General features: G+C 41.9%; 1 protein-coding gene across 5 annotated transcripts in view; it reads left to right on the top strand.

Annotated features, from left to right (window-relative positions):
• Positions 1-13,100, top strand: part of TPR (translocated promoter region, nuclear basket protein) — a 33,314-nt gene extending 20,214 nt beyond the window's left edge. Inside the window, exons 34-51 of one of the 5 annotated variants that reach the window (XM_088170187.1) lie at positions 415-620; positions 1,117-1,178; positions 2,076-2,284; positions 2,536-2,808; positions 3,580-3,728; positions 4,535-4,618; positions 4,926-5,123; positions 5,453-5,584; positions 6,102-6,189; positions 6,640-6,824; positions 7,739-7,807; positions 8,394-8,488; positions 9,115-9,221; positions 9,839-9,934; positions 10,079-10,235; positions 10,856-10,974; positions 11,879-11,977; positions 12,881-13,100. In XM_088170187.1, coding sequence (XP_088026313.1) covers positions 415-620; positions 1,117-1,178; positions 2,076-2,284; positions 2,536-2,808; positions 3,580-3,728; positions 4,535-4,618; positions 4,926-5,123; positions 5,453-5,584; positions 6,102-6,189; positions 6,640-6,824; positions 7,739-7,807; positions 8,394-8,488; positions 9,115-9,221; positions 9,839-9,934; positions 10,079-10,235; positions 10,856-10,974; positions 11,879-11,977; positions 12,881-12,936 — 2,384 coding nt within the window. In that variant the 3' untranslated portion in view covers positions 12,937-13,100. Of the gene's footprint in view, positions 1-414; positions 621-1,116; positions 1,179-2,075; positions 2,285-2,535; positions 2,809-3,579; positions 3,729-4,534; positions 4,619-4,925; positions 5,124-5,452; positions 5,585-6,101; positions 6,193-6,639; positions 6,825-7,738; positions 7,808-8,378; positions 8,489-9,114; positions 9,222-9,838; positions 9,935-10,078; positions 10,236-10,855; positions 10,975-11,878; positions 11,978-12,880 lie in introns of all 5 variants that reach the window. The other 4 variants (XM_088170184.1, XM_088170186.1, XM_014884302.2 and 1 more) reach the window with 4 other exon arrangements.
• Positions 13,101-13,105: the final 5 nt, after the last annotated feature.

Raw genomic sequence — 13,105 nt, 5'->3', positions numbered from 1 at the left:
GCTCACTTTTGGCCAGTCAGCATGATAACCCCCATTTTTGATCCTTCTGTTGATTAGAGCAGATTGGCCCTACTAACAACTCAGGTTAATTCTCCCCTTCCCTAAATGTGCAAGTGCAAAACACATTGTCTCCTCTGTTTTTAAATATCACTGAGAGGAATGATGGTGTAAGAGCTTGCTGAAAACATCTTGTTCTTTTGGGACTACTTCTTTAAGTTTTTATTTATCTATATTTATTACATGTTTTTCTATCTTTAGTTTCGTTTTATTTAATTGCAATTAAAAAGAAAAATGGCCATATTGCCTCCCAGATTTCTTTTTATAACTTAACATTTTTAGGATTTCGGAATACTTCAGTGTTCAGTGTGCACATTCAGCACACAGGAAAGGCTGGACTTTTTCCTGTTCCACCAGGTACAAAAGAGCAGCTCACAAAGGAAAATGAGGAGTGGAAGCAGAAGAGCAGCTCCCTGGAGGAGCAGAAGACGGAGCTGGAGGTGCGGATGAGCGCCCTGAAGTCCCAGTACGAGGGGCGGATCTGCCGCCTGGAGAGGGAGCTCCGGGAGCAGCAGGAGCGGCACCACGAGCAGCGGGATGAGCCCCCAGAGTCCACAAACAAGGTACAACATGTACACAGTCCTGCCAGGCAGCCCTGGGACAGCGGCCAGGCCACCACTGCCCAGCCTGGACTCAGGTGCCACCATGGCCTGCTCTTGGAAATACACAGGTTGGCTTCAGTAAGGGTTCAGAACTTAATTTAAATCTCCTGCCCTAATCAGAATTCTCAGTGCCAACAAGCAGGCAGTTCTGCCATTCACTGTGAATCAGCCAATGAGCTCTGTGCTCTCTTTTTGTATTTTACTCATTCATTCAGTATAATGGGTTCATGTCTCAAAGCTTCAGAAAATACCCAAGCAATTACCAAATTGTTTTCCAGCCTTGTAATGACTGACATGATTTGTTTTGGGGAATTTGCCATAATTACAGTCTGCCCAGGTAAATACCCAACAAGCATTTCTCTCACAGACTTGTAAGTAAAGTGCTGAAGTGTTTTCCATGTCGTCTGCTCTGCTTCATGTATACGTGATATGATATTTCTGGTTTTTTATCTAATAGGTCCCGGAACAGCAGAGGCAAATCTCACTCAAGTCTACTCCAGCTTCAGGTGAAAGAGGAATGTGAGTTCAAGGGATTTGCAGAATTTCTGTGGTTGATATTTCTTGGGTTTGTCATTATGTAGTTGCTCCTCTTTTTAGCAAACCACTGGCTTTTCATAATTTTTCTTAAACAACTGCAAAGATACTGACTGACATAATATATTCCTCCCATTTTCTCAGCTACGTCTAATCAATAGGGCTTTTAAGCTGTAAACTCTCATATTAACTACCAGGACCATGATATCTGGGAAACTTGGAAGATTTTTTTAAAAATGTTTTCAGATTTCAAGGTTTTTGAAGTAGTATAATTTTGATTGTTAACTTCAACCTTTTTGGTTTTGGGAAGGATCTTCCTTGTGCAAGAATGAGAAATGGACTGAGCAGATAATTCTAATGACAGATAAAATACTCATTTGCCTAAGCTCTGAAATTGGAAATATTGCTATACGACTGATATAACTGGGATAACAAACTCCCTCTCAGCTGTTATAAATGCATCCTTTAGACAGCAAGACTTTCAGAAATGTCTCCTAAAATTTGGCTGCCCCTTGTCTCAGCCAAGAGATGACGTTGCTCTGTATTGAGTGAATCAGTTTTGATGAAAGATACGTTACTCACGGTAATAAAGTCCCAGCACAGCCAACAGTACAAACATTTTGATCTGTTACTAGATTTCTGGTTGATTACCTTGGAAGAAACCTGTCAGTTCTCCAAACGGGATAAAATGCTATTGATGGCATAGTGTGTCTCTCTTCTTTCAACTACAAAAAAGTTTGGAAGACAATTCTTTATGCTGTTGTAAGGCTTTTACATTTAAAAGCTTTAAAAAACAGTGTTTCTGGCTATGAGAATATATTTGTTAGTTGTTTTTAAAATCTGCTTTCTGTACCGTGATGAAACCAATCTCCTGTTTTTCAGTGCCAGCACTTCAGATCCCCCAACAGCAAACATTAAACCAACTCCTGTTGTGTCAACTCCCAGTAAAGTGACTGCTGCTGCAATAGCTGGGAATAAGTCTACTCCAAGAGCCAGCATCCGTCCAATGGTGACTCCTGCCACAGTCACCAATCCCACCACTACCCCCACAGCCACAGTTATGCCAACAACACAGGTGGAGACTCAGGAAGGTGAGCTTTTTATGTAGTATCAGAATCCTCAGTACTCAGAAGTGCTACCTTTGCCTTGAAATGTTGGTGGCAGTCAGTTTGGAAGGGCCTCAGACAGTGTCATTGTCCCTGCATCTCTTGGAGTGTTGCACTTCCATGACCATTCTACTTGCAGCAGAGTTCATGGTTCCTCAGCTGGAGAAATGCATAACATTAATTCATCTGCAAAACACTGAATGAAGACCCTGACTGTACTGCTGTTTGCCTTGCAGCCATGCAGTCAGAAGGACCTGTGGAGCACGTCCCAGTGTTTGGGAGTGCCAGTGGCTCCGTGCGCTCCACCAGCCCCAACGTGCAGACATCCCTGCCCCAGCCCATCCTGACTGTGCAGCAGCAGACACAGGCCACTGCCTTTGTGCAGCCCACCCAGCAAAGCCACGCTCAGATCGAGCCTGCAGCTCAGGAGCCAGCCCCTGCCATCGTGGAGGTGGTGCAGAGCTCCCAGATAGAGAGACCTTCTACTTCCACAGCTGTGTTTGGCACAGGTTGGTGTCATTTTGTAGGCCTGCCTTGTTCAGTTGTTCCTTGTAAGTAACTCCAGTTGGATCCTTGGCCAATCAGGCCTCACTTCAGTTCCAGCCTTTTTCCCCTCTCTTAGTTTACTGCACGTTTTAAGAACTTCTGAAGTTAGGCTTCCTTCCTGAGCTGTCAGAAATGGTTCCTCTGAAATGCTGTTGGCACTACATTCCTTAAAGTAGAAAGAAAATAAAACTTCGTATTTGTTTTTTTCAGAGCATCTTTGGAGTTTAATGCATTAAACCTTGCTGGCTCTGTTTCCATGGCACTATGAGCAAGGTTAATTTGAGGAGCTATGAGTGAGCTACTTAAGCTTGAATTTAAAATATAGGAAGTACTCTAAAGCAACTTCCTATAATACACTGTTGCACATCTGTTTGTCCTACACAGTATAAATAGAAGATTTGTTCCCCAAAGAAACATTTCTGCAAACTATTGGGGTTCTCTTTTTCCGGCTGATACTCTATTAAAAATTTTGGGTGTACTTGTCCAAAGCAAAGGTGTTGGAAGAACTATTTGGATTGTACCTTGAGGCTTATATTTAGGATCAGTTAAGTTGTGAATAAAGGCCTGAGAGCTTAAGACTTGTAACTAAAAGGGGTTGATGTTTTCCTGACCTAGGAAACAGCTCAGTGCAATTCTGATTGTTTGTTGTCATTCTGATCTTCAGAGGAAAATACCAAAGCTTTTGATTTCTGTTTTTTACATGTGTTCTGAAAATAACTGAGAGGTCTTTGAAGTTTCAGCTACCCCGAGTTCCTCACTGTCTAAACGCTCCCGAGAGGAAGAGGAGGACAACACTGTGGAGAACTCGGACCAGATCTCTGAGGAAACAGTGGATGCACCTACTTCAAAGAAACTGAGAATCATGCAGAGAGTTGGGCCTGAGGTTTGTACAGACATAAAGTGCTACTACTTAATGTGTCCCTTTGTAGAATTTGAATGGGAAGAAAAGAATACGTTGCTTCAGAGTAAATCAGTGATTTCTTAATTGGCTTTCTAATCTGTTGGGGAGGAAACAATTATATTTGGGTATCTGAAAAGGCAGAGGTTAAACCAGTTAGAATGAATGATGCAAATATTAACCTGTAGAATGGAAGAGAGAGGGCCACATCCTAGCATTGAGGAGGAAGAAATTAAAACTTCTTTCAGTGTGGTTCGGAATGTCTTTATCTATAGTAATTTTGGACAAAAATACAGGATATTTAGGAGATGGGAAGTGAAGATGAGTTGCTGGAAAAGCCTATAGGAGATGCATGTGAATTTTGGTGTGAGGGATTTGGGGTATGCTGTGAAAAAGGGATGGAATTGAGAAAGAACCTTACAGTGTTAAGGAAGCCAAAAATATTTTATTAACTCTGTGCCAGAGGAATGTTCAAAAGAGGAAAAGGGCAGGATTGTGTAAGAACATTATCTCTTAAGGATCTGGGAAGTTGGAGGTAGAATGAGAAACTTTGCTGATTTGTTTCTGGTCCTGAGAAAATTGAGATATGCTGAGGTCCAGTGGGCTGGGGAAGTTGTGTTTCTCCAGGGCAGGGAAATGAGATTTTTGATAAAAGCATTGTGGAAGCAGGAGAAAATGTTGCCCATAATTGTTGTGGGAAAAGATAATTTTTGTTAAAGAAGTGAAAAAAGTCCCAAACATGTTTAGAGCTGATGATGTGTTTTAAATGAGAAAAATGTTTGTTCTTCCAGGAGGAAGTAACAGCAGAAGAGAGCACTGATGGAGAGGTGGAGGCACAAACATACAATCAAGACTCACAAGACTCCATTGGAGAAGTAAGCATATTTGAAAAGCAAAAATCTTCAGCAGAAATAGTCATCTGCCTCCCCAAACTCTCAGTTTATTTAGAAGTGTAATCTCAAATGTAATCCTGCAGGTTTCCCATAGAAATCACTTAAAATGTTACAAAGTTTAGACTTGAACTGTTCAGTCACTGACAGTCGTCTGTCACATTCTCTTTTGTCCTCAGGTCAGTTTTCAATGAACAGCAATGACTTTAAGCATCAGAGTCTGGTTCTCTTGCTGTTGTATGTGGTGTGTTGAATTTTGTCTGTTCCAGTGATTGCCTTTGGTGTTTGGCAGGGTGTGACACAGGGGGAGTACGTGGCCATGGAGGACAGCGAGGAGACTTCCCAGTCTATCCCAATAGATCTCGGATCCCTTCAGTCAGACCAACAAAACACTTCTTCTCAGGATGGCCAGTCCAAGAGAGATGATGTAATTGTAATTGATAGTGATGATGAGGATGATGATGATGAAGAAAATGAAGGGGAGCAGGAAGTATGTATATCATGGAATTCCTTTATGATTTTGTCTTTCATCAGATGTAAAACTCACCAGTCAGGACTAATATAATCAAAATATTCTTGACTAAATAAGTGGTCTGTATTTATGTTGTCTGAACTTGTGGTTTAAAGCTACCTGCTAATTCACCTTGAATTTTTCTTTTGTCTTCCTTTATCTGAACCCTCAGGCTTTTCTACCTTCTTTTCTACCCTTGTCCTGTAGAAGAGGGAGAGTGTGGGTGGGTGTTGATCTGTGCACCACATGCAGCCTATTCCACTCCTCTTTCTGAATTTCCCTAAGGCTCTGTTACTGTCTCATGACAGGATTATGATGATGAGGAAGAGGAGGATGAGGATGATGATGAAGACACAGGGATGGGAGATGAAGGTGATGACAGCAATGAAGGAACTGGTAGTGCTGATGGCAATGATGGATATGAAGCAGATGATGCTGAGGTGAGATTTGTATGTTTATTTTATAACCTGTTAAATCTGTTGCAACAAATCAGTGCTGTAATGCACAGATGTGAATGCTTGGAAGAGAAAATCTTGGTATGAATTCATCCCCAAAAGTTGAGACTGATACTGGGTGGTGGTAATTTCTTATAACTGGTGTTTTCACAAGAAAAATCAACTTGGAACGTTTAAAAGTGCTGAATGAAAATACAGAGTACAGGAGCCAGCAGCAAATACCGTAGTTGCAAAGCTGGTGAGGCTTTTGAAGAGCTGGATATTTCAATGTAGCCAATGATTGTGGCTACATTGTTCCTGTTTGTGTATACACAAATACTCAAAACTTCGGAAATCTCATTCAGTAGAATATATTTACCTAATGCTGTAGATACTTATAGAAGTCTCATAATATTGTCATATATTTGACTTTGCTTACTTTCTGAATACTTTTGTACTGCTTTTACATGCTCTTTGCAACCTATAATTTGTCTAGTCATACTCTGTTTATGTGGGATTTTAGGGTGCTGATGGTACAGATCCTGGAACAGAGACTGAAGAGAGCATGGGAGGAGCTGAAAGCAACCAGAGGGCAGCAGATTCCCAAAACAGTGGTACAGTTATTCCATGTTTCTTCACAGACTGTGTTTGTAGGGGGAGAATGCAGAAGCTATTTTCCATGTGTTAAAATCTACACTTAAAAGTAAAAATTTAAGTAAAATACTAAAGGCCATTTCAATGTGCAGTGTGGATTCTTTGAAATGCTCTTTTCTGGATTTATTCTAAATTCCTTTGAAAATCCTGCAAGCTCTGGTTGCTGTGGAAACTTAATGGCTCAGTGGATTAGTCTGTCTCTAAATCAGCACCTGAATAATTAATACTTCATTTCAGTGGTGTTGTAGCTGGCACAAGTCCTCTTTAAGTGATTTTTAAATAACAATACTGGGCTGTCGACAGGCTTACAAGGGAAAAATGTGTTAATGCATGGGAGAATTGGAGGATTTGCCTTCACGTTTTCAACTTGATTCCTAGGGTTGTCCCGCTGTGTATTTGTGTTGTAGGAGAAGGGAGCACGAGTGCTGCAGAGTCCACGTTTCCCCACGAGAGCCTGAGGGAGCAGCAGCCATCGTCGGCATCGGAGCGCCAGGGCCCGCGGCCCCCGCAGTCCCCGCGGCGGCCACCGCACCCTCTGCCCCCACGGCTCACCATCCACGCCCCTCCCCAGGAGCTGGGGCCCCCAGTGCAGGTACAAATCAGCCCCAGCACCACAGAAGACTTCGGAAAAAAATGCTGTATGATTTCTTATGAACCAAATCCGTTGGGAAAAGTGTTGCCAGTTGTTCGGCGTCAAAGAAATGGTAGCTGAGCAAAGCAATTCAGTGTATGTCATCCTGCAGATGGTGGCTGGACAGGGAACGTACAAATCCATCCCCAGTGCCTTACTGCTTTTTATCTTAGAATTTTTATTATATTATGCCAGTACTATGTCAGTCAGTGGCTGATGATATTTCCACTCAAAAAACTTTTCTTAGCTAGGTTGTAGCTCGGATTGGAAGGGTTTTTATCCGTCTCTGCCTCAGTGTAAATGGGGCAAAGGAATGTTGCTATTTATTTTCCAAGTTAAACCTTTCACAGTCAGTGCCTGACCCATGATTATGCTTTGATGAAGACCTGTTGATTTTGTAAATTAAAACATCACAGCAGGAATTCTTCAAAAATATCCTGACTGAAACGATCCTTTACCATTAACTTGTGCTGAAACTTGGGATCATAATACTTCTGTTTGCAAGTTTTCTGTATTCAGTAGAGACTTGAGTAAAATATTACTGTCACTTGCCCAGTGATAGTAATTGACACATTGTCCCCCAGAGAGTGCTGGGGCACTGAAGAGGGTTCCCAGGGAATGGGCACTGCCAGAGCTCCAAGAGTATTTGGGCAATGCTCTCAGGTTCTTCCTGGATTTCTTGGGCTTGTCCTTCATGCAGGGTTTGGACTTGATGATTCTTGTGGGTCCCTTCCAGCTCAGGATATTCTATGATTCCATGATGATTCCTACACTTACTCTTTTAACTGCTGTCCTTGGCTCTGACTGAACACTTGTATGTTGTTAGAATTCCAGGACCACATTCACACAACTTCCCTCTTTTCTTTCCCTTAAAGAGAATCCAGATGACTCGAAGACAGTCAGTGGGGCGAGGACTTCAGCTGACCCCAGGGATAGGTGGAATGGTGAGTGTATCAGAATCTACTACTAAAGACCTGCTTTGAGGGAACATTCCTAACTCTGGGGGTTTATTCTGGTTTTTAAAGAAGCCTGGCTGCTGACTTCAGTGGGGGATGGTTTCTGTAGTCTTGCAGAAAATATCCTACGCCTGTTAATTCCTGTATTAATGGAAGGCAAAGACTAGAAAACTTCAGGAAACAAAAAGTTTCAAAAGAGGCTTAATTGGTTTTGTCTAAGGTGATTTTATTTACTTGTTTTTAGAGTCAAAGTGGCTGTGTTGTCTGAAAAAATAATAGTAAGTTCAGCCTCATCCTAAGACAAGACTGATTTATGCAGTCTCCATCAGCTAATTTTGAACCCTTTATTCAGCTGTATTTGGCAAAACAAATGCAAGTTCAGTGAGAGAAAAGAGAGAGGCTGGCTGACTAAAGTGCCTTTTGTGAGATCAAAGGCATCAGCTTTAGATGTCTGAAATTAAACAAGAATTTTGTTAGAGCTAAATCCCTGGAATGTGGAAAAATCAACCTTTAACTCAGCTGGTAAAAACTGGAAATACATTGTAGGCTCTCATATCAGTCTCTTTTTTTCCAGCAGCAGCACTTCTTTGATGATGAGGACAGAACAGTTCCAAGCACACCAACTCTTGTAGTTCCACATCGTACAGATGGATTTGCAGAAGCCATTCAGTAAGTAAATGTGAAAGAAAAAGTGAATAAAAGGCTTTTCTCTATTGTTTATTCTATTCTTTCTATTTTTCAGTGAAATGAAATTAAATTTAAATTAAATGAACTTGTGATTGGAGTAACATGCTAGGTAGTAGGATAGATAACTGCATGTGCAGATAAGTAACTGTTTGAATTGTGTGTCATATAACTGATCAAGTTAGGAAGTAAATACTCTCCAGTGTATTGTAACCTGGTGTTTTAAGAAGAAATTAAACAAAGTTATATCCCATTTCCTCCCTTGTTCTTCCTCCCTCCCCATTAATATTGCCAATGAAAGGAGGGAAAGTTACCTCCATTTTTGCTTTTGGGATGTTCTGGACATGTCAGCAATCCACTTAAAATTGTGAGAGTTTATAGAATGGATAAGTAAAGAATATTCTCTTCAGGACTGTTGTACTGATTTTGAATGCATTCCTAATAATTTGAGAAGCTAATTGCTGTTTATTTAGCAGTAGATCACTGATTTTTATGGTCAGTATTAGCTCATTTTGTCTCATGCATGATTTGTTCTCTTGGTCAGAAAGTTCTTCCCCCCTGCCCCAATCTTTGGGGAAACTGCAGAATTCCTTAAGTCTGTGTTTTGCCAGTTCCCCCCAGGTAGCTGGAGTTCCTCGGTTCAGATTTGGGCCCCCTGAAGATATGCCACAAACCAGCTCCAGTCACTCTGATCTTGGGCAGCTGGCATCACAAGGAGGTAAAGTTCTCTTTTCCATGGGTCTTTGAGTGAAAAAGAGCGAATTCAGTCAACAAAGTGTTGAAGTGTGGAAACCTGCAACTCTTAAATAATTGTCAGCAGAGAGAGAATAACAGAGTGAGAAGGTGTTCTCTTCAAGCTGCTACATTTCTAGTTGTGTTAGGGTTTTAAAATTGAATGAAATATTGAAGGTTTTTAACTTCAATTTTACTCTTGGTTGTAGCTTCCCTGTAGTGAAACAACAGGGGAAAACAGCAAATGCAAAAAAATCTTTGGGATATATCCTTTTCTGCTCCGAGATGGCCAGGCTGTTGTGTTGATCTCAATCTGTCCCTTTTCCTGGCATCCCTGTTGGCATGGAACACAAGCTGTTCTCTGAAGAAAGCTCACAGTAAAATAATGGCATAAGGCAAGGAGGAAAATTTAAAAAAACAAGCAGTAATATTTTGATCAAGGTTTTACCTTACAGTAAATTTTGATCAGCTCTGACAGTAAGTCAAAACGAAAGAACAAAATACAAGTGACTGGATTTTATCAAGTGTCCAGAGGGAAGACATCAGTTAATCATTTATAAGCTGTTTATTTGGATAGATTGTCACTGGAACTTTGTGTTGCAGGTTTAGGGATGTATGAAACCCCACTATTCCTTGCCCACGAGGAGGAATCGGGGGGTCGTAGTGTCCCCACAACACCGTTACAAGTGGCAGCACCGGGTAAGTGGCAGAGGTTTGCAGGGAATGATTCCCCACGGTTGGTGCAGTGTTGCCTCTCCTCAGGAGCGCCTGCCAGCCTGTGTCTGAGCTTCCTGTGCTGCCACAGGGCTCTGGGCAGGGCCTAAGGGTGTGTGTGCTCCCTAGTGACAGTGTTCACCGAGAGTGCCTCAGCCGACGCCTCGGAGCACGCGTCCCAGTCCGTGCCCATGGTCACCACCTCCACCGGCAGCCTGTCCACCACCACCGAGCCCGGCGCCGGCGATGACGCCGACGAGGTCTTCGCAGAGGCAGAGTCTGAAGGGTAAAGCACCACTGCTCTGGTTCACTAGCGCTTCTGACACCTTCATTGTCACCCAGGGGCAGCTCAGACAGCATTTTGTAATGCTATGAAGCGGGACAGTTCATCCAAAACCAATGGTTTTCTGCTGATCTCCTTAGGAGTTAAAATTAATATACAAGTCACCAAAAAAAATATTGTATTTTTTAAGAACGCAGAGGACTCTGCAGTAGTCAAATACTGATGTGAAAGTTGAAGGATCAGTTTGTAGAATAAAGCCTAAGGCATTCCTATGTAATACAGGAAATCACTCATGCAAAACACACATATATGATTAAGTCACCCAGTTAAGACAGAGCTTGTACAAAAGATGAAGCACGGGGCTGGAACAAGCAATTTTTACTAAATTTTGTAGAAAAATGATTTTGTCTTTTGCTTTAAAACTTCAACTTTTAATATTTATAATAATTGCTATATTTTGTATTATGATGAAGTAAAGATCTAAAAGGGGACAGTTTATGACTTTATGTTATATTTTACTTTTGATTTTCACTGAATCTTTGGGTTCCAAGACAGGGTTTTTTTTCCAGACCTTTTTGAAGCTATGCAAATACATGGTTCTCCTCCCCCTCCTTCCCTTCTAGCATTACTTCAGAAGCAGGTCTAGAAATCGATAGCCAGCAAGAAGAAGAAGCTGTTCAAGCATCTGATGAGTCAGATCTTCCTTCAACTAGTCAAGATCCTCCTTCAAGTTCATCTGCAGGTACAGGATAATTCCAAAAACAGTTCGTACCTTTTCATTAAGAGTAGGAGTTCCTTTGTCCAGCATCATGGCTGGTAGCCAGGATACACAAAATAAGATAAAACTCTTAGAATCACATACTTATAGAATGGTTTCAGGAAGAAAGGATCTTAAAGCCCATCCAGTCCCACCCCTGCCATGTGCAGGGACACCATCGACTAGCTCGGGTTCTTTCAAGCTTTGTCCAGCCTGGCCTTGGACACTTCCAAGGATCCAGGGGCAGCCACAGCTTCTCTGGACACCCTGTGCCAGGACGTCCCTACCGTCACAGAGAAACAATTCTTTCCCAGTACCCCATCTGACCCTGCCCTCTGGCAGTGGGAAGCCATTACCCCTTGTCCTGTCCTTGCAGGCCATTGTCCCAAGTCCCTCTCCAGCTCTCCTGGAGCCCCTTTAGTCAATGGAAGGGGCTCTAAGGTCAACCCGGATTCTCTTAGAGCAAGATCATATTTTGATGCTTATAAATTCTTTGATACTTTGGCAAAGCATTTTTCCTTGGACTGCAGTAACTGGAGTAAGCAAAATAAGAATAACACTTCAGGGAGCAAACATTACTGCCACTTTAGTGATTTATCCACCAAAGTGATTTATATTTGATACCAGCTTTAAAAATATTTTAAATTAAATTCTGAAACAACAGTAAGTTAATCTCTGAGTTATCAGTTAATCCCCTTGTATAGGCAGCAAAAGAAGTCCCAGACTTACTTGTTTTGAAACTTTTATTTATATTAGAGGAGAGGTGAATTAAATAAGGAGGCACCTTCATAATTCTAAAGTAAAGAAAGCATAACACGTATCAAAACATGTAAAGACCAAGAGTGAGAACCTGGCAGGCACAGTCACCCTTTCTGCTCTGCCTCCACAGACACGAGCAGCACCCAGCCCAAGTCCCTGCGCCGTGTCCGCCTGCAGCCCCCGACGCTGAGGACAGGCGTGCGTGGCCGGCAGTTCAACAGGCAGAGGGGTAAGTGCTCCTGGCTGCTGCAAACACAGCTCCAACCCTTTCCTCCCGTGGGCACCACGGCTGAAGTTTTACAGGCTGGCCTTGCTGGCAGACAGGGAGTGACACAGCTGCCCCACCCTCGAGTTTGGCATGTGACCCTAAGAGCTCTAGTTCGGGTTTAGTGTGTTAGGCTGGGCAGGTTTCAGACAGGCAATCTTCCTTCTACAGTGGCACCTAGCTCTTATCAGTAGAGAGAAAGTAAAGAGGATTAGATGTTACTCTTCAAAGTTTTAAAATAAGGTTTCAAAACTCCTGTTAGGGTAGCAGTTTAGAAACTTCTGGTTTTAGCATTAGAGCAATTTCCATTTGGTACATTAAGGGTTCCAGTTATATCAATGTGTACTCATTGAAAAAAAAGCTTTATTGGAAGTATTACAGGTTTTTCAGTGCAATAGAGTTAAACCATGACAAGAAATTATTTTTGCAACTTCTGCAACTTAGATGGATTTTATTCTGTTTTGCATTATTTTAACATTGTAGAAGACTATATTAGCATTGAAATATAGATTAACTGGTATTTTAAGTGGAAAAAAGGAGGTGGGACTAGGATAGATTTTCTTCCATCTGTTACCACTTTTTTAATAACAAAAAGAAAGGGCTAACTGATTTTAGGTGAGGTAAGAATACTCTGCTCATTGGTTTGGCTCAGGATCACAAGTTACCCCCAGCTTTTTGCATGACACGGGACATGTAGGTGTGTTACTAGGCTTTAGCAGAGAGAGGGGATCTTGAATTGTATCAGAAAGGAACCACTCCACTGCCCTGACAATTGCTTAGGGAAGGATGAAGTATCACCTGTGCAATGGTTGATAAAAAGGGTAAGGAGGGTTTATACTAACGCACTTGTTTTCTTTCCCTGCACAGGTGTAACTCATGCCATGGGAGGCAGAGGAGGCCTGAACAGAGGAAACATTAGTTAAATGAAATGTAAAGTATTTTCAGCTGTGTATACAAAGTGCCAGTTTGCCTGTGGTTGCTTAGTGTAATGAAGCCAGAGCTTGAAGCAGCATTTCATACTTAGAGGTGTGTGCACACATTTCAGTGTCTTTTATTAATAAAATTAGAAAAAAAGTTGACATTCAAATGGTG

The sequence above is a fragment of the Sturnus vulgaris genome, chromosome 9, assembly GCF_052056855.1.
Source record: "Sturnus vulgaris isolate bStuVul1 chromosome 9, bStuVul1.hap1, whole genome shotgun sequence".
Classification (NCBI taxonomy): Eukaryota; Metazoa; Chordata; class Aves; order Passeriformes; family Sturnidae; genus Sturnus; species Sturnus vulgaris.
The sequence above is the reverse complement of the archived record's forward strand: the minus strand, read 5'-3'. Positions and strand labels throughout refer to the sequence as shown.